The 19,246-nt window shown below is 38.7% G+C and overlaps 1 protein-coding gene across 1 annotated transcript; it reads right to left on the reverse strand.

Moving 5' to 3' along the window:
• Positions 1-1,315: 1,315 nt before the first annotated feature.
• LOC133470456 (phospholipid phosphatase-related protein type 4) lies at positions 1,316-18,459 on the reverse strand. The gene is made up of 7 exons (XM_061758865.1): positions 18,244-18,459; positions 13,143-13,328; positions 10,440-10,569; positions 10,068-10,263; positions 9,843-9,900; positions 9,198-9,371; positions 1,316-7,902 (listed from the first exon to the last, which is right to left on the reverse strand). Exons 1-7 carry the CDS (start codon positions 18,457-18,459, stop codon positions 6,271-6,273), a joined length of 2,592 nt encoding a protein of 863 aa, XP_061614849.1. The 3' UTR covers positions 1,316-6,270.
• Between the last annotated feature and the right edge of the window lie 787 nt (positions 18,460-19,246).

The raw sequence follows: 19,246 nt of genomic DNA on the forward strand, positions 1-19,246 counted from the left end.
TCACAGATTTTTTTCAACACATCAGACCATAAAATAATCATCACCAAAAGACAGAAAATGCAATATATTTTGTATTTAAGATTTGAAACTCACATCAAGGTGATACATATAACTTAACACAGTTGAAGCTAGTAAAATCCTGCTAAAACAAGTAAATGTTCCCATCTTTGCATTGTTATAACAGCACCCCTGGATGCGGTCAATAGTGTGCTAATCACTTGACATATGATTCAGATGAGGTGTCATAGCTTTTACATACCAATGACTCATTTGTTTTTTGTACCACAGTTGTTGGCTGCACATTCGTTGTTGTGAAGATCATGTTGTGAATCTTCAACCCCTTACAGGATGAAAGCACAGGACGAGCCCATCTTTTAAATAGATCATGTATAGTGCTTGCTTCAAAGTTGAACAGCAGCCATTTTATGACGCTGATCTTCCTCTGATTTGTTTGGATTTGAACATTTCCATTGAGATTAATTACCTTTGATTTTATTGACGATTTTATCAAAGATTTCCCGGCACCGGCCATGACGGTGAAACACTCATTAAAGCGGGACGAAATGACTTACTTTACAAAAAAAATGACAGCACCAGAATCTTTTCTGCTACAATTGGGCATGTCCAAAGTGAAATGTATATATGCATGTCCTTTAAATGTTATGAATGTGCTGTGCAAAATTCAGAAAACTAAAAGGGGAAAGTTCACTTGTTATTGTTTGAATACAAATAGTTGGGTGTCTGGAGTGCCCATCCTCCCACCAAGTATGAAATTCTACAACAAAGTAAATCATTTGTTCTGTGCCTGTGAGAGCATTTCATTCATTTGCATTTCGGTAGTGTGAGTGAAAAACATTTGAGTAGTGTCCATAAGTGTTTCAGCAGTGTGTGACAGCGTTTTAGAAGTATACGTAAAATACAATCTGTATTGCGTGTGAGCATTTCATTAAGTTATGAGAGCGTTTCAGAAGTGTGTGTGAGCGGTAGTCCTGAATTATGCCTTTAGGACGCGCATCATTTGTTTGACTAAAATGCTTTTTGAATATATTGAAACCTGTAAATCTGACTGTCTGTTACACTACACACACCCTGTACACTGTACATTGTGTGCGGTCATGGGCACACTCTGTTGTTGAAACCCACAAAAGATGAATGTTTGCAGCAAACAGCCATTCTTGATCGTTGAACACAAACAAAAAGAAGTCTACTTGCTTTCAGTTTAGGTTTTGTAAATTACCATGACTTGGATAACTACGAATCCACATAGACACATCACAATACGAAGAGCCAAATAAACGACATCACAGCAAACAACTATTTCATTAGCAAACTTTAATCATTTAGACAATGCACAATTCATCAACTAACCTGATCAGCGTGCTCAGTTGAGTAAATTGGATTGCTTAAATACATACTTTTTCTAAATCAGAGCTTTACTATATTTGGTGAAATAAAAAACAGACAATATATTTTATTATTATAACCATGGATAGCAAACATGATATTATAAAAGTACTATTGATAATATATCTTCTCATTTTTAAACGCAGCTCAGGATGATATTTTTTTTTCATGGTGCATAGAATTCATACAGCTGATCACAGTCTCAAATACATTTATTACATAACCAGTGGCAACACAAAACAATACATGCAATTCACAGTTTTTCCCTCATTTGATGTAGATCAAATACCTACGTCCCTTCTCTTCCTCATGACAGATATTTCATACATAGTCACTATATTGCTCTAAATCAATTGTAGTGAATTTTGGTGTCCTGCAGAAAGAATATACTGTATTTCGTAGAGTAAAAGTTCTCATTTGATTTTTCACCAAGATGACTGTTAATCAAGACATGTCAGGGTAATATGGTTATCTTGCACTATATCTTAGTGCCATAGAACTCAAGACTGGTCTTGTCTCTGACATAGATTCTGACACCGAAGTGGACTTTCTTTCTCATCAATAAAAACAAATGACAGATGTGGCAGTGAAGGTGCTCAGCACCAACGGAAAGCAGTTTTAGGGCAGGGGACATCATAACGAAACATCCCGTGGTGAGTTTGGATGTACGGAGAGGTCGATTCTGCAGTTTAGATGAGTGATTCTCGAAGTGTGGCACTTGGGCTCCCTCTAGTGGTATTTGAAAGAATCACTGAATTAAATGTTTAAACCGTGCTTGTTAATCCAGTACAGTTCAGTTGTATTTAAGTACAATACATTTGCATTTAATTTTTAGAACTTTATTTGCAATACATTTTCATGGAATCATTATTTAAGTTGTTTCTTATTTTTCTATATTTAAGCACAGTGTAAAGGTTCAAACTGTGCATAATGTTTTTGTGGCTTACACTAATGCATGGTTTTTGATAAATACATACTGTAAGTCTACTACTCTATTTCAATGGTGGTCATTATGGTACGATTTGGAGAGGTTTTTTTTTTTAGGTGGAACTTGATATAAAAAGTTTCAGAACCACTGGTTCAGATCATCCACATATGCTATCACTTTTTTTAAAGGCTCCCTTATAAATAGTTTAGACAATGTTTAAAAAAAAAACAAAAAAAAAAAGTTAAGGTGACTTTCAGTTGCTGAGAATCCCTTATTTATTTATAAAATGTCCCCCTCCGCGTTATCACACTAGCCTCAATCTGGTCTGGAACTCAACCTGCCTTGGACTTCTTTACTCTGTCTCACAATGTCTCACACTGATATGTAAAGGTTTTCTCACTTGCATGTTCCCTCCCAACAAACAGAGAGAACTCAATGGTTGCTCAGAAACAATTAAAACACATCAGTGATAAATCATTTGTACTCTTCCACCCCATCCTGTGTTCAAACCTATATAAATCGTAGTGTTATCAGGGAATAGAAAACATCAATTATGGATTAAAAATAATACATCTACAGTAACCATCTGTTAATGGTATGGGGAAAAAAATGCTATATTAGTGACTCAATAAGTTTCAGAGCGGTTGGACCGAGATCCAAATGCAGAAAACATTCATATTGATACAAATGTTTTGTCTTGTTTTAGACCAAAATTAAAATGTAAAATAACACAATTTGACTTACATGCTTCACTTTCATTACACAAAGAGAACTGCCAGATAAGCCCCACTGTTCAATAAATTGACCGTAAAAGTATTTAAAAGTTTGCAAGTCTTGTATTTTGCAATTTTCAATCAGTCAAAACTGTGTTCCCACAGTGAAAATGTGCATACGTGTCAATACAAAGTCTAAACCAAATTTTTGATGGAAACAATAACACAGTGTCAGTTTCAGCGTACGAAAACCTGCTACGAGAAAGGACAGTCCTGATCATATCACACTACAAAAATAGAGAACAATGGTGATGAGTGATATGCAGAATAATCCATGCAAAGACTATTTAATAAATAATGTACAATATGGTAAAGACTTGCTATAGCTAAAGCTTTTCTACACTGAGAAAATATGAAAAATCCGGGGTTTGGATGTATTTTCACACTCTGGCAAATTATTCCACTGAACAATTGATTGAGTTACTGGAATGTAGTAAGTTTTATTTTCTTCTATTACTTGAAGTACTGTCCAGCACAGCAACAATTTCACTATTAATAAATAATATGACATAAACCATAAATTAATGTCCTGTACTTTGGTCACTGCCCCAAACAATAAAACCAGTCCTAATAATATGCCCACATTCCAAATAACGGCATCAAAAGAAGAACAATACAGATACACTGTATACAGATACACACCAAAAAATATTAATATGAAATACTACTGCTCATGAACAACATTTATCAAAACAATTTGTTAGACAGGCTGCAATAGTAGAATTGTACAGTATTTGCCATTTTACGATGGGTATTCTAAAATAGAATGTTCTCAAGCCCCTAAATCTTTTGGGCTAATTTTTATATTTAGTTAATTGGTTTGCATATATTTAGACACTGGCCAATGAGTTTACATGGAGGCGTTGTTTTTAATTTGAGCAGAGAAAAAACAATAATAATACGCCTTATCCGAGTTTTTGAATACGCCGTTAAACAAACATTCGGGAGCAGCTTGGATAAGGTGTTAGATTGGCTGTCTACCAAGCCAAATGTTAATATTCGATCCTCAGTACCCCTGTGACCACGTTGAAGTATCCCTGTTCGAGGTACTCAGCCCCCAATTGCTTCTGGTAGGCAGATGACAAGTGAAAATGAGCATTTATAGGAAATTGAGAACCCCAAGATAGTATAGCACAAGACAGCAAATTGGACGAGGGGTCTATGCATGTTTTAGTGCTATTACAATTGGATAATTGTTCCGAGCTCAAGGGATTTGCAATAAAATACTCAACGACATACCTGATTGGAGCCAACTTAGTCCTACAATAGAATAATAAGCAAAAGCATAGCTAGAAATGTGTTTTTTGTGTGTGTGTACACTGTAGTGGCAGTTACCAAATTCCAACCATTATGTGTGGCATTGTAAAGCCCCCAAAAATCATATCTCATACAACGCAAAGAACCGAGGGTTTACATGTGATGCAGTATACTAAGATCTACAGTAGTACTGGATAGTCGTACATAATGGTTTTGTGATATTTAGTATTGCATTTGTAAATGTAGGCTACAGAAAGACAATTCTTTTTCAAATAATATACAGTGATATATGGATGTACAGTATATACAGTATTTCTTTTCATTTTATTTTTTTTAAGAAAAGGCACCCTGAAACATTTTCTGCTAACTGAAAATGAATCAGTCATAAAGATTGACTATACTGCATGTTTAGGAGCAATTATTATTATTATTATTATTGTTTTTTTTTTTACTGACCTTAGTATTGTCCACATACAGTACAATGCCCATAGATACCAAGTGACTCAGATGGAACTGTGTGACTAATACCAGAAAATATTCAAATATAGTCTAATAAAAGTATGGGATAAATAATGTTGGTGTTTTTTTGAAAAATTAACCTGCTATACTAATGCATGGGATATTATGATATGGTCATTCAGCATATAGTACAAGGTACAATAAACACTTTCAGTGCAAGTGACAGCTTATTTGACTTCAAAGCTACAGAAGGAATACTAAGCACACTTATGGTTCCAATTCAGTTTTATCCACAAAAAGAGCCAAAATATAAAATAGGTTTTTGTTATATGTTATGTCACAGCTGCTTTCTTTGTTTTTAAAATGGAATTTAAGTACTGTCTTTTGTATTTTCTAAGGTAATAGTATCTTCTGGTATAGCACCCTTCTCAAAAACACACTAATAATCAGTGCAGGAACGTAAACTGCTCTCACAAACATCATTTCTTTGCAGTATTCAACTTTTGAAAAGCATGTATTTTTATACAGCTTTCTTTTTGTGGTTAATATCGAAAACGTACAGAGCTGTTTAAAAAAAAGATTTCCATTGACACCACTCGTAAATAACATAAATATTAAAATAAGTGTCCTTAGTGGCTACAAAGTACACAGTGATTATTTCTGTCAACACTTAAAAGGTTGTGCTTTAGTTAACATTTACAAAAATCTCATGCTACATAAAATCTTTTTCTGATGATATATATACTGAATGGTAATATTATGGAATAGGTACATGTGGTGGCATCTCTGAGGGTGTTACAGGATCTGGGAATGTGTTGGCACTGTTCCTTTTCACACTGTAAAAATTTCAACTGAACCACAACGCGCCACAACTAACAACGTGACATTGCTTACGTCTTTTATTGTTTTGCGAACGGTGCAAGAATGTAGACAGGAAGACTGTTTGCTGGCTGGCCTAGTGAGTGCAACAGTGCTGATTAACACGACATGGAGCAAAAATTGTCCTTCTACCAGGCTACAGTATACAAGGGAACGGCTGACTGCACTTTATGGGGACGTCCAAAGCAAACCCTTTTTCAAGTCTTGCTTGACTGATGCCTTGCTAACTGCATGTATGCCAAACCAAAGACAGGTTCAAAGAGCCACCGGTTTAATCTGTTTACTATAGTCACATCAGCGTTATGCCGTTTAGGCTCAAACCTGATTGTTTCATTTGCCTGGTGGAGTGGAGCAAGGGAGATTGTCACAACAGTACGACATTAAATTTGTTGGGAAACATACCCGGACCGTTTACCGGTTAATTTAACTCGAATTTTGATTACTTTGTTTACACTAAACGAACTCCACCTAGAGTTTGATTCTAAGGGCGCGAGTGTGAAAGCGTCCTGAAAAACGAGCTTGTTGCTTCATGATCATATACGGCCCTGAAGCCTTCAGTCATTCTGTGCATTATTCCTTATTAGGTATCGACACGCCCTTGTAGAAAACATTTCGGGTGATATCCGGGCTGTTTCCTCTCTCTGGAATCAGGATGACATTATGGCCTTTTCGCCGTAGTGTGGATTCCCGGCTGGAGGCGACTGAAGGTATTTCTGAAGCTGTGTCTCCACTGCAACCGCCAGATCCGGCGCCACAAACATCCCCTGGAGTGACCCTTATAGTAGAGAGGCTCTGAACGTGGAGCTTTTGCTCTGGTTGGCTTGTATGAGCAGTAACTGCGGGCGGGGTGACAGAGGTGGTATTAACGTGATAAGCACTCTTCCTGTCAATAGACTCTTCTCGTATAGAGTCTGAGCTTTCCGAGTCTCTGCTAAGATCGTTGAGATCGAAGGATTGCCGCAAACTCCCACCTCCTGTACTCCCGTGCCCTACAACAGCTCCATTGCCATGATCCAGAGATCGCCACCTCCACGATCCACTTCCGTCGGTGGAAGGAGCTTGAATAATCGGTTTGTTGTTTTCAGGGTGTGCTTCTATTCTGACAATTGCTCCCGTGCTGCCAGAAATACTGCCTGTGGTACTGCCCTGCGAGCTGGGTCCTGTAGTGGTACTCGGGTCATTGTCAGTAGCAAGAGCCCTGTAGTGAGCCAAGCCCTGGGAACCTCCGACAGTGCTGCTCTCATCCAAGCTTTTGGAATGAGTCTGGAGGAGACCCTGCTGCTTGGACATAGCGATCACTTGCATTATTCGTGGCTGGCTTTTCTTCCCTTCGTCGTTAGTCCTGCAAATTGCAGTCTTCTCAGCAACCCTTTGCCAGTTAGCCTGAACTGTGCCATCTCCTGAAGAAATACTGCCACTCCCTTCTCCTCCTACTGCTTTTGGGGAGCTATTGTGGTAATTCTCATGTGATTCTTCAGGTATGTGGACCAGTTGTGAAGATCCAGGTCGAGACTGCATCAACATTCTTGCTCCTCCGGTAATACCACTGCAGTTACTTGGCAATGTGGTACTCGTTCCTGTGGCCAGTTTGGACATATATGCATGAGCTTCAAAGTTTGCATCCAGACCCATAGCCGATGGTTCGGAGCTGGATCGGACCTCCATGCTGCCGTGGTGATGAGGATGCTGAGCGGGCTGAACAGATAACAAGTCTCCTGAGGGTGGAAAATAGTCAGGTACCTGGAGAGTGCATTTGTGGTTATTTTTACTTTTCCACTGTGACAAAAGCTGCTTTGAACGGCTAGAATCCATGGAGGCATGGTGAAGGGTGGCAGCGTGACGTCTGGCTGCTTCCTCATAAGCCGCTATGGCCTGCGGTGTGTGTACACGAGGGAGGGTGTGGCTGAAGGTCACTATGGTCTCTTTGCTCCGTGGGCTGTGGGAGGAAAGCCCGTCCGCATCTCTGCCTGAGCACTTTAGGCTAGCGTCACCCTTCTGCTGCGGAAGGCCCCGATGGAGAAGGCCTTCGGACTGGGAGGAGGGAATGCCAGCCTCCCCCGGAATGCTGGCTTTCATTTGCAGGTGATGAAGGACTGCCTCTTGACTAATGTGTGGTAAAGAGCAGGAGGGGCAGTGCGGTTGAGAGGGGAGGCTGGTGCTAGACTCCTCACTGGGGAGGAAATTCCCAACTGCATACAAACCCTGGCAACACAAGAAAATATCCCATAAATGAACACCGCACAGTATTGCACCGAGCACCCTCCAATGTGCAGTGGTACCATGACTTACGAGTCACGGCTGAATGAATACGTACACAGTATATCTTCAGCTACACCGCAAACAGTCACCGAGGCACTTTCAATCGTTCATTGAATGGGACAAACAGTCTAACACACACAACTGGCCACAACTTTATGATCACCTGGACACTCTCTTGGTATGGATACAAAATCTGTATAAAAATGGCCTTCACAAAAATAATAACACTGCGTTTGAATTGAAACTGCCAGAGAGATATTCATTTTAAATTATGTTGTAGTTAGTTAGTTACCGTAGTTCTGTAATACACCTCTGCAAGCGACAATCTTCATCCTGCATTGTACTGATTTTCTATTTCTAACAGCTTGGCAAAAACAATTTTTTAAATGCAAAAGGCCAACAAATGCCCAGACGGAAAAAGCTGAATTGTCCAAAAATTAAAGTTGGAAAGGATTAAGTGAAGACTATTAGCTGGACACTTGCAAAGAGAAACTAATAACAGGTAAATTGCAAAACCTTTCAAAATGAATGCATTTGGCACACTGTTTCGAAGTTCTAAAAATTTAAATTCTCCCAAATAGATAACGGGACATTTGTCTCGCAGCACTAAAATGTAGAATTTCGATAACATTTATGAATAAAATCATTTTTAGAGTAACATTAAAAATGTGTTATTCTCTACTGATTACAGTGTGTAAACTTTTTATCACAGATCTTCTTGATGTACAGTACTGTGCAAAAGTCTTAGGTCACCATTCCATTTGTTGTTTTAGTAATGCCATAATGATCATATACCGTAAAATTAGAAAGGAACACAGACGTCCACCATGACTGAAACAGCAATAAAATGAAAACTGTCATACAATTCATAGTACTTTGTATTTTGGTTTATTTGTCCATCTTTTTGTTAGCCAGCAGGGTACTTTCTGGTTAGTGGAGGATAAAACACAGACAAGGGGTTCCATTATCATTCTGGGGGTTGGATGGTTCCAATGTTACCATATTGGTTCACATGTTTAATAAAAAACATCCTTATCCAGATACATCATTAAAATGGATTGAAATATAAATTGGTTGTTACTTCATGCACAATTCCTCAACCACATGTTGTTGACTGAATTGGTTCATATTGATTGCTGTGAAAAAGGGTCATGAAAATAAAGATAGTAACGATCTACAAGTATGACTGCCCAGTACTGTATGTATTTTATTTCATAAAAAAAAACATACATACATACCAGGTAGAGAGCAATGGCTCCGCCAAGCAGAAATCCCAGATAGACATCAATGGCATGGTTCTTGTACTGAATGATGCGAGTGAGACCACAAATAATGGCACAGATGATGAAGGAGAAGACCAGCAGGGGCTTGAGCAATTTGGATGAATCGGTCAGAGTGCTGTTGAAGTACATCTGTTGACACATCAATAATGATCATCAATGCGCTGCACAATCCACACCAAAGTGTGTGATAACGTGATTTCGCTCCTGTTGTGACAGTTGAAGTATATGAAGTAGCAGAAGGACATGCAGGTTTTATTCATTCACAATGACGTTTTCGCCTAGATACTAATATTTTGAGGTATCATGTTAATAAATGACAAATGCTTTCACAAAAAAAATATTATAGTGTGACAAGTAAAGTTTGTAGCAACAAAACGAAAGCTACGTTACATTGAGCAAAATGAGGAAAACAAGACAAATGGATACATTTTCATTGAGCCCGCCCAAAATGAATATATAGCTACAAATATGTAACGTTTTCCCCCAATCCCACCATTTATTTCATTTCACGCAATAGAGACAAAAAGGTATGATTTTTTTAAAGGACATATTTAAAGCAGGTATTGGGGAGATTTAATATTTGCAATGACACAAACTTACTGAAACATAAACAGCTGCAAAGGACGCCAGGGTAGCGTGCTGGGATGGGAATGATTTTCTGCAAAAGATAGATAAAAACAATTAAACACACAAACAAACTCCACTGAGTTGACACTGTTAAGCCAGCCACACAAATATATTAGTATTAAAACCCAGATTGTGTGCACCTTGAAATAATTTACGAGATAGCATCCATTTTATTTTTAATTGGATTTTTAAGCTGACCTGCCCCGGTTAATAGCTGCACTATCGACCCCGGAGCAGATATCCTCCATGATGTAAGGGTTCTGCTCACAGCTGATGTTTAGGGTGGTGTAGTTTGGTTTACACACTGTGAGGAAGTAGGGGGCCGGGTAGCCCGTCATCAGCTGAAGGATGTCTGTGATGAGGGCAGTGGCACAAAGACCAAATGCATGAACACCTGAGGAAAATATAAAGCAAGTGTCAAAGTAACAAACCACAACTGTAACTATTACTGTTACCAAGAGCAATAACATGATTATATTGTTGGTGATAACATAACCATGAAGTAAAAACACGTTAATAGCGTACGAAGAATGTAGAATCCGGTGGTGGTGGTGGGGGGTGGGAACATACCGACAAAACGGATCGCTCTACGTATGAAAGAGTTGAAGTTGCAGCCGGCTGCATTGATGTTTGCTTCCGCCCCGGTGCGGCTTTTTCGTCGAGATAGACAACAAAACAGGATGGCCTCTCCAATCATGATCTGTTAACACAAAACACCACACATACTCATTTAAAGCTAATTATACGCTACACCACTGAATTGTTGCCACAGTTGGGAAAGACATAACACCACAACCAAAACCATATTTCAGAAAGTATACATATTTTTTGGACAATGAAGTGTTCATCAGTGATTTAGAGGACATTACATAGAATAGTATATATAGTTGCAAAAAAAAAAAAGAAAAAAATAAGTTATGTGTTTAGATGCGAACCATCTAAAAATACCTGATTTTATATGCACAAATCGGTCATAAAATGTGATCCGATCCTTATTAAAGTTACAACAACAGACAAACACAGTCTGCTTAAACTAATACCACATAATCAATTATATGTTTTCGCACTTTTATTCGAGACAGCATTCACAGTGCAGGTTGACAAAAAATGCATGTGATACTCGAGGCTGATGAGAGTAAGCCAACCTGGGGACCAATCAATATGATGAGATTAGAGGTGTTGGTTCAAATTGCCCGTTAAAAACACACACCTGTTTTGAGTTTTCTATTTTCAAGAAACATTGCCTAATGTAAATCATGCCTTGCACACACACACAAAAAAGCTTTCAGAATGGAAAGGGTCACAAAAGTTGAATCAGTCCATGGTATGACAGATGGTATAAAAACAGAGATAGTTCAATATTTTTTCTACTCTCCCTAGTAGTGGCCATCTTTTAATGCAAAGACTGCAACAGTGCGGCGCAGAATGCTCAAAGAGGAACTGAGTGATAGATTTAAGCGATATATTTAAAAAAGATGGGACTCTATTAAAACAATCTCATGACTTAGAGCAGGGGTGTCGAACTCATTTTTGTCGCGGGCATTTTTGTAGATACGGTTTTCCTCAGAGGGCCATTATGATTGTAAAACCGTATCAATGTTTAATCGCCTCATCATATTATTACACATAGACAACAAATTGATGGATAAGTAGTTTTGAAATCAGAAGTCAAGGAGAATGGTTTGTTCAACTATTGTTCAAGTAACTGTAAAAGGGGTTTGGAGGCAAAACATGCTTACAATAGTTCATTAGTATTTATTACATATGAATATTATACAAAAAGTTGGAACAGAATTTGGCAAGAATCATGGAAGTTGACACACATGATTTGCTTTCGCGGGGCACATAAAATGATGTGGCGGGCCGGATCTGGCCCCCGGGCCTCGAGTTTGACACCTGTGACTTCGAGGCTTTGTTGTTAATGAATCACATTTTAATCAAATCAATATTTTATCAAGACATATTCAATAATAGATACAACTATTTAATCAAATACAGACATAAACAAACAGATTAGTGCCCTTTCCGAACAAAATGCAATTACAGGAATAGGATTACCAGCTGCATTTGAGGTGACAATAATCACAAGGCTTTAACTCCCAAATTCAATTTGGCTATATTCATGCTTGAGCATTTTCATTCATGTGTTAGCCTTGCCCGCTTGAGGCTCCCGACCGAAGGGGAGCTCTGCCTGCTACTTGAGGGCCGAAGCCAGGAATTGCTCCTAATAGCTTCAAGCTCCATGTAAACGGAATCTTCCTGCATCTTACTCCCTGCTATTATTGTACTGGACTGTCTTAGGGAAATCTTAGACCAGTCTGCATCTGGCGCGGTCAACCGCAGCTTCTGTCAAGCTTGTGCTCAGAGACTGTTCTTGTGCTACCACGATGACCGCCTCTGTGCTGTCTTTCAGAATTTTCTGGCCGTTTAAAGGGATTTTTTAAAAATCAGCCACTTTTGTCGGTAGTTGCTGGTTGTCACTGGTTGCTCTTCATTCTGCTCCTGGTCCTGAGGTTTCTGCTTTCTGAGGCATTCACGTAACAGTTCAGCACTGGAGGGGGGCATCTTCCTGACGTATTCTTTGATCAAAAGTCGTTTCACCCTGGATCATGAGCCTGATGTTCACAAGACCTCGGTTTCCCTCCTTGTACTAAGTGTATAGTCTCAGGATACTGGACTTAGGTTGAAACCCTTTATGTGTTCTGAGGAGCTTCGCCTTTGAACATCTTACTACACTAGATGGGTATCTGATTACATGCTGGGTGCATCTGTGGATAGCTCAAATCTTGTTGTTCTCATTCAGCTGACTTTTCAAGACCTGCAAGGTTTCCTTTGCCAACAGGTTTCCAAGGCATTTGTAGGTGTCGTGAACATCTGTTCTAAACGTTGAGGTGGTTTAACCCCTTGCATTGTGATCATCCTTCATCTCTTGCAACCACCCTGTCATTGCTCTCTAAAATTAGTGACATTCTAATGCGGGGATTTTTTATTTTATTTATTTTTTTAAAATCGTTTTACTATATATAGCTCAGGTGGACGCTGAGTTGATTTATTGACTTGAATTGTTGATGTAATGGACCTTAGCATCAGTTAATTGTGAAGTGTGGCTGCTAATAGGGATGTGAATAAACAAAAAGCTTTGCTACAACAGCAAATTGGACGGTGGACTTTTTTTTTTTTTTTTTTTACATTGAACATTCATTCAGCCAATACATGAAATAAATATATGCAAGTAATATATATGCAACAGATATTATTTGATTCATCTCATACCGTGATCGCAGGCCCTGCAAAAGCCAGGCTCAGCAGCATTAGCAGGGGGATGACCTCATGGTTAGGGTCGATGTAGGGTAGGCTCAGACTGCGGTCATGACAGTTAAAGCCAGACTTCACTGGCTTGAACACATCTGTCCACTCCAGGAAGTACAAGCTGACCATAGATGACACCAGGATAGGCAGCTATAAATGAACACAACAGAAGACAGAGGCAGAAAATCACAATGAGACACACTGAAGTCATAAACTGTCGAGACGAAAATGTCACGAGAATAAATACGTCGTTACCGAGGCGGTAAACGCTGCAAATGTCGCCCATAACGCTATGCTTCAATGACAAAAGTAATTTGATTTGATAATAAGGGTGGGAGCATGGAAATTAGAATTCGATCAGACTGATTTGCCATGTGAAATTCAATTCACTTTTAATGTACAGTCTGAAATAAGAGCTACTTTGTGGCACTTTCCATAGATGGCCTTGACATGCTCAAAACTTCCATTCACTATGTGTGGTGGTAATCAGTCCAAAGTGCTCAATTCTCCAGGTGCTCCATCTATTGCTGTGTTTGTTTGCATTTAATTAGTTTTCTACTCCTTACTTTCTTTCAGTCTTATTTTCTTTACCAGTCCAGAAAACTCTCCCAGAATGTTTTAAGCTAATTTCTGTACTTTTTTTTTTTTTTTGCCTGGCCTTGCTATTTGTCTTGGTAATTAGTGGGTTTCATCTTCTGGGGTAGTAGTTCATGAAGTTTTTTTTTTTTTTTTTTTTTGCAAACATTGGATGGTGATACAGTCAGACATGCCCTCTGGGTGTGTTGCTGGTGTCACTAATACCCGTTTTAGGGTATTTTTCTTTTTCCACCTTTCACAATGTGTCATCAACTTTTGCCATTTTAAGTAAAGTAAGTAAGTAAGTAAGTAAGTAAGTAAGTAAGTAAGTAAGTAAGTAAACCAGTGGTTTTGTTTTTCTCCAGGACATTCCAAATGGCTATTTTGGGTAAGGTCGATGTTTCTGCAATGGCTATGATTGGTTTTCCATATTCTCTCAGCTTCACATGTGCTTGTTTTTTACCCAGAGACTGCTTCCTGGTTTTCATGTTGTTTGAACTGCTAACTTATATACAGTAAATGCAGTCCTCACAAGCAAAACCCAAATCCGAAACTCAGCAGACATTCAGTCGTACTTGTTAGAGCAATCACGATCATAGGACAATCTTGGACAACAAAACAAACCCGTCAGTCCCATGTTCCAATAATTGTGCTTACATGAAAATTAGATGGATTCAAACAAAAGGTGCAAAATCTCCGCTCGTAAAAGCTGAAATGTCAATCTTGTATTGATTTCATATTCATCCTTTGATGTCAAATCCAACATTTTTTAGTCTACAGCAAAAAAAGTAATTGGCTTTACTGTACCTTTGAAGGGGACCCAAATATACTTTTATGCACCTTGTTCATTGTGCAGTGACTTTCTATTTTTCCAACTCTTCAAAAAAAAAATTCTGCAAAAACATTGGGTAACGAGTATCTACATGAATTGTATCCTCACACTGAAAAAAAGAAAACTCTTCAGTTGAAGGTTATGTTAACCCTTAAAGCAGGAAATGCTTAGGATCGCCTTATGCACTTGAGTTATGTGGCTACTAAATGACGTCTGTGCATGAGAATACCAAACAAGCAATCCAATGGGTTTGTGTCAGGCCTTCAGTGACTAGAAAGAGAGATCAGAGAAAAAGACACTGGGATTTGAATAATAGATGTATAAAAATGGAAATCGGGCTCTACTGGGCTTTGACTAGAAGTCCTTTTGGCAGGGTGCTGGGCCAGAGGCATGGATAGAGACGTACCTCTCTTGAAGCCCAAGTCTCATCCTGGTAATGAGTTTGTTAATTCTCTGAGAAAATAAAATATGTCGACAAATCTGATTTTCACACTGCTAATGACAGAGCAATTTGGTTTCAAGTTAATATGGAATAATCACACTTTTGTAGATCTTTGTTACATATTGATGGATTCACATTCCTTTCACGACAGGCAATGGGAACGAGGAAAACAAAACTCAGTGGAATTCAGCTTAAGTTCATATGTGATTACAGCAGGGCGGTCAAGTTATAGAGGGAGCACAAATATTTTTTGATAGTTTGAGTTTATAGAATGATGTCATGAATTACAATGAAAAATGTGTGGTGTGCTACATACAGTACACAGCAGATTAATAAGAGATAAATCGAATATGCTTGAGTTATCACAAGCATGACAAATACAAAACAAATTAAAATAAATAAACCAGTCCTTGTTCAATGGACTACGCATATTCTATTTTTAACCTTGATCTTGTTCTATGAACTGTGGCAGAGAAAACTCAGTTTAAAGCTGTTTTCCGAATTTCAGTGCATTTGCAATGTTGAAACAAGAAAAGAACTGTAGGACTACTGACCATACATTAACCCATTAAAGAAGAAAGTAATGGCTTCAGAGCAGTTTGCTCCACTAGTACACGGGTCGATCCTTTATTCCTTGCAGCGGTTGGCGGTTGGTGTTCACATGGTAAATGGGTGCTGTTACTCTTGATTTGGCCTCACCAAACCAACCCATCCCCTTCTAACTCTTCTAAATCCAACTTAATTGTACTTCAGGTGACTTCAAGACACAAAATATCCTTACCAGAGACTTGATGTCATGCCTTGGCAATTTTGAACTACAATATACAAACTTTTCTTCATTTCCTCCAAACCTAACATCCTTTTCCCTATTCGGACTTCCTGCCAGATATCAAGACCTGATTAACTCTTAACTTTCTTAATAAAAACTGGAGTGTTTAGGTTCTCTAACTCCCTAGGCTGGAATTTTGCATGACAGCCACAGAGCTGTCGCTTTGATATGACGTAGGCTATAACTAGCCTCTGCCTCGCCACCGTGGTTCTAGAATGTTTTGATTCTGTTTTGAAAGCCAACTGATAGGGGGAAAAAAAGGTAATTATTTGTATGATTTTTTTTTTTTCTGTTACAGAAATGAAAAATAAAATGTTTATTTAATGTGGGAATTTTGCCGGTCGTCACAAACTAGAAAAGATAAAATACAGAAAAAAAACAGAAAGATGTTAAAAGGATCTGATAGGCTTAATCTGCATTGTGTTAATCTCCTCTAGTAGTGTAGTTTTTTTTTTTTTTTAAACACAAAAAAAGTTACACACTGCAGCTTTAAACTTAAAAACAATAAAACCGAGCTTTCGCACATTGGTTCAAATTCCACTTTGGCAAACTTGGAAACTTTGGTTTCTCACGTTCTGTTGACATTGTTCCTCCCTCCCGTCAAGTTAGGAGTCGACAGCACAAACAAGTAACATTACACAGGCTGCATAGTTCCATTCAGGAAACACCAACTTCCTCCGTCCACCAAAATCAAGGTACATACCGAACTGTGATCTTTGGCATACCGTTGCACCTTTTGCGATTATATATTTATGCGGTTTTACCATTACAAGGGTCAACCTGAGGACAACCGCAGATACGACGTAGTCTGCGTTGAAAACACCACTGATTTAGAATGTGAATTCATGCATATGTTGTGTACTGAGTTCGCTGGAAAAACACAATACTGGACTCAATGCGCACACAGTGTATCTTTTGTCTTTAATTTTGGTCAGGAAAGAAGAATGAGCGGAAGGGTCCACGACCACATCAGCTCTCTGTCAACTAGCGACTGACTTAAGAATTAGCTGGAGTGGGTATAATTTTATCCGCAAGAGCTATAATTCACTGAGCAGAACTTTCAGCACTGACCTAATTTTTATAAGCCTCCTGCTTCTTGCAAAACAATACAGGGCAAGAATACGTCAGAGATTAGCAGAATCGGCTATTCAAAACCTCCACACTAAGTGTTCTTATTCCAGCAATACTATGGAAATTGGTAACTAAAAGGGTTTAAATCCCAAAAGATAGATAAGGGAAACCCGCTTGTGCAAAATACTACAGAAAGCGAGACGATACATTCAGTCATGCAACATCCATCATACTGCATTAGAGGCAAATCTATAATATATGACGGCAGTTTGATTTTAGAGCCACGGGCCACTGGCGAATTAGAGCATGCATAAATTGCCAAGCTGGGAAAGAGAGGCAGGCACCACAAGCTACATGAAATCTGTATGGACGCATTTAGAAAAAAGTATTTCCCATTGTTTTTTTTTTTTTTTTTTTTTTTTTTTTTTTACAACCAAGTTTTAAGTGCAATTACATAATTATGCCCTTTGAAATATTCACTGTGGATTTCCACTCCGGTCACCCTGGCCCGCGAGTGTCAAACGTGTTTTAAATTACAATTGTGTTTGCCCTCAGAGGGGCTCATATGATTTCAGTCATATGAGCGTGTGTGTGTATATTATTACATATCATAACGCCCTCTGACTTTTAGTAACAATTTAATAGATAACCTGTTTTGAAATTAGGTCCATGAAAATAAATAAAAATATCAACACATATATCTAAGGGCACTTTTTTTAAGGAGCTTGCTACAAAAATGCTTATATCTTTTTACTTCAAATAATATTCAGGAAAAGTGAAGAAAAATTGCTTTTTTTCTGGTTTCTGTTATTTTCAAATACATTTATGAAGAATGACGAAAAAGCATGTGTGCCTATTGGCTCACATCATTTGCAGGCTTTTGTGGGCCACATAAAATAAGCAGGTGAGCCTGATCTGCACCCCTGGCCTCAAGTTTGACACCTGTACGCCAGACTGGTTACATCCCTGCTGTTGGTCTGTTTTTCTTCGAGGAATTGCCATTATTACCTTTGTCTTCAATGAATTTCCCTGCAAATGCTGACGTGTCCCTATAGAATATGTTGCACTTTGGCTTTGTTTACGTTGCTACAATATGAACGGCCTCATGTTCCAGCACAAAATACTATATTTTTTTATTATATGCCCCCACGTCATCGCGACCCCTTTATTTCGCCGTTATTGTGTGTAAAATGATGCCGTCTTTATTTGACCTACATAATCCACTTGAAGATAGCCAATGGTACACGCTTAGCATCATCCAGAAAGCTTAGTTAAAAAAAAAAAAACAAAAAAAAAAAAATGAGGAATGACCCACCTCAACGAAATAGAAACAGGGGAGCAGACTGACACTGTCCTTGGTTAGAATTGCCTTTTCTTTTGCAGACATGGCCAGACCTCCAGACATCGAAACGGATCCTAGATGAGGCACGGATGGCTGCTGTGCTTGTCGATCAAGAGCGCTCCATGCCCTTATTTCGACATGCGAGCTCAGAACAGAGATGTGAGATGTCAAATAATGATTCCAACACATCCGTTTTTTCCCCCTTTTTTTTAACTATCTCGCTACAGGCTCGTTTCCAAGCATGTTACACGCTGGAAGGCAGGCAGTGCACGGACGCAATAGTGACAGGAGGAACACCAGAACACGCATGCGCAGTGCGCACTGGATATGATTTTTTTTCTTTTTTTTTTTAACAGCATGTTTCACCTCGTGATGGGATGATTAAACATTTAATAGAGATGTTTTACTAATTTACTAACAGCCTACACTACGAAAAACAGAGTTGAGTCAGCATTCATTTTGATACGGTGAATGTTTACACGGTAAAGACCATGCATTAGTCATGTGGGGCCCAAGGCAAAATTGCACTTACAAAAGTTGTGTTTTTTTTTCCACCTCTTTACAAGGCCTTCAATGAAAACTTCTTGCGGATTATTATCTGACAAGTGAATCATCTCAACACTTGAACATGAATCGACATTTAACTGTGGTTCAACATTTCAACCACTTTCTGAGTACAGTGAGAATTCATGAAGATGGCGTCTCTCATGTTACTCTCCCCTTCATCCACTTCGGCTGACACTGACAACAGTGCTACTGCTACTGGCAAGAGCGTCTGGCTCTTGCTGTTGTCGGCTTCTCGCATTCAGTGTCGCCGTGAAAAAGGTTGAAACCCTTGCTAGTTCTGATTAAAAAAAAACTTTTCTTCTTGCCTTCTCCTCTTCACTTGGGTAATTCCGCTTCATTTTCCTCTGTACTGACTTGTTGAGTCAAGTCTGCACATGCACAGTAAGAAGTCGGAATAGTCCATTGCATG

This window comes from Phyllopteryx taeniolatus, chromosome 20 (assembly GCF_024500385.1).
Source record: "Phyllopteryx taeniolatus isolate TA_2022b chromosome 20, UOR_Ptae_1.2, whole genome shotgun sequence".
In the NCBI taxonomy this organism is placed as follows: Eukaryota; Metazoa; Chordata; class Actinopteri; order Syngnathiformes; family Syngnathidae; genus Phyllopteryx; species Phyllopteryx taeniolatus.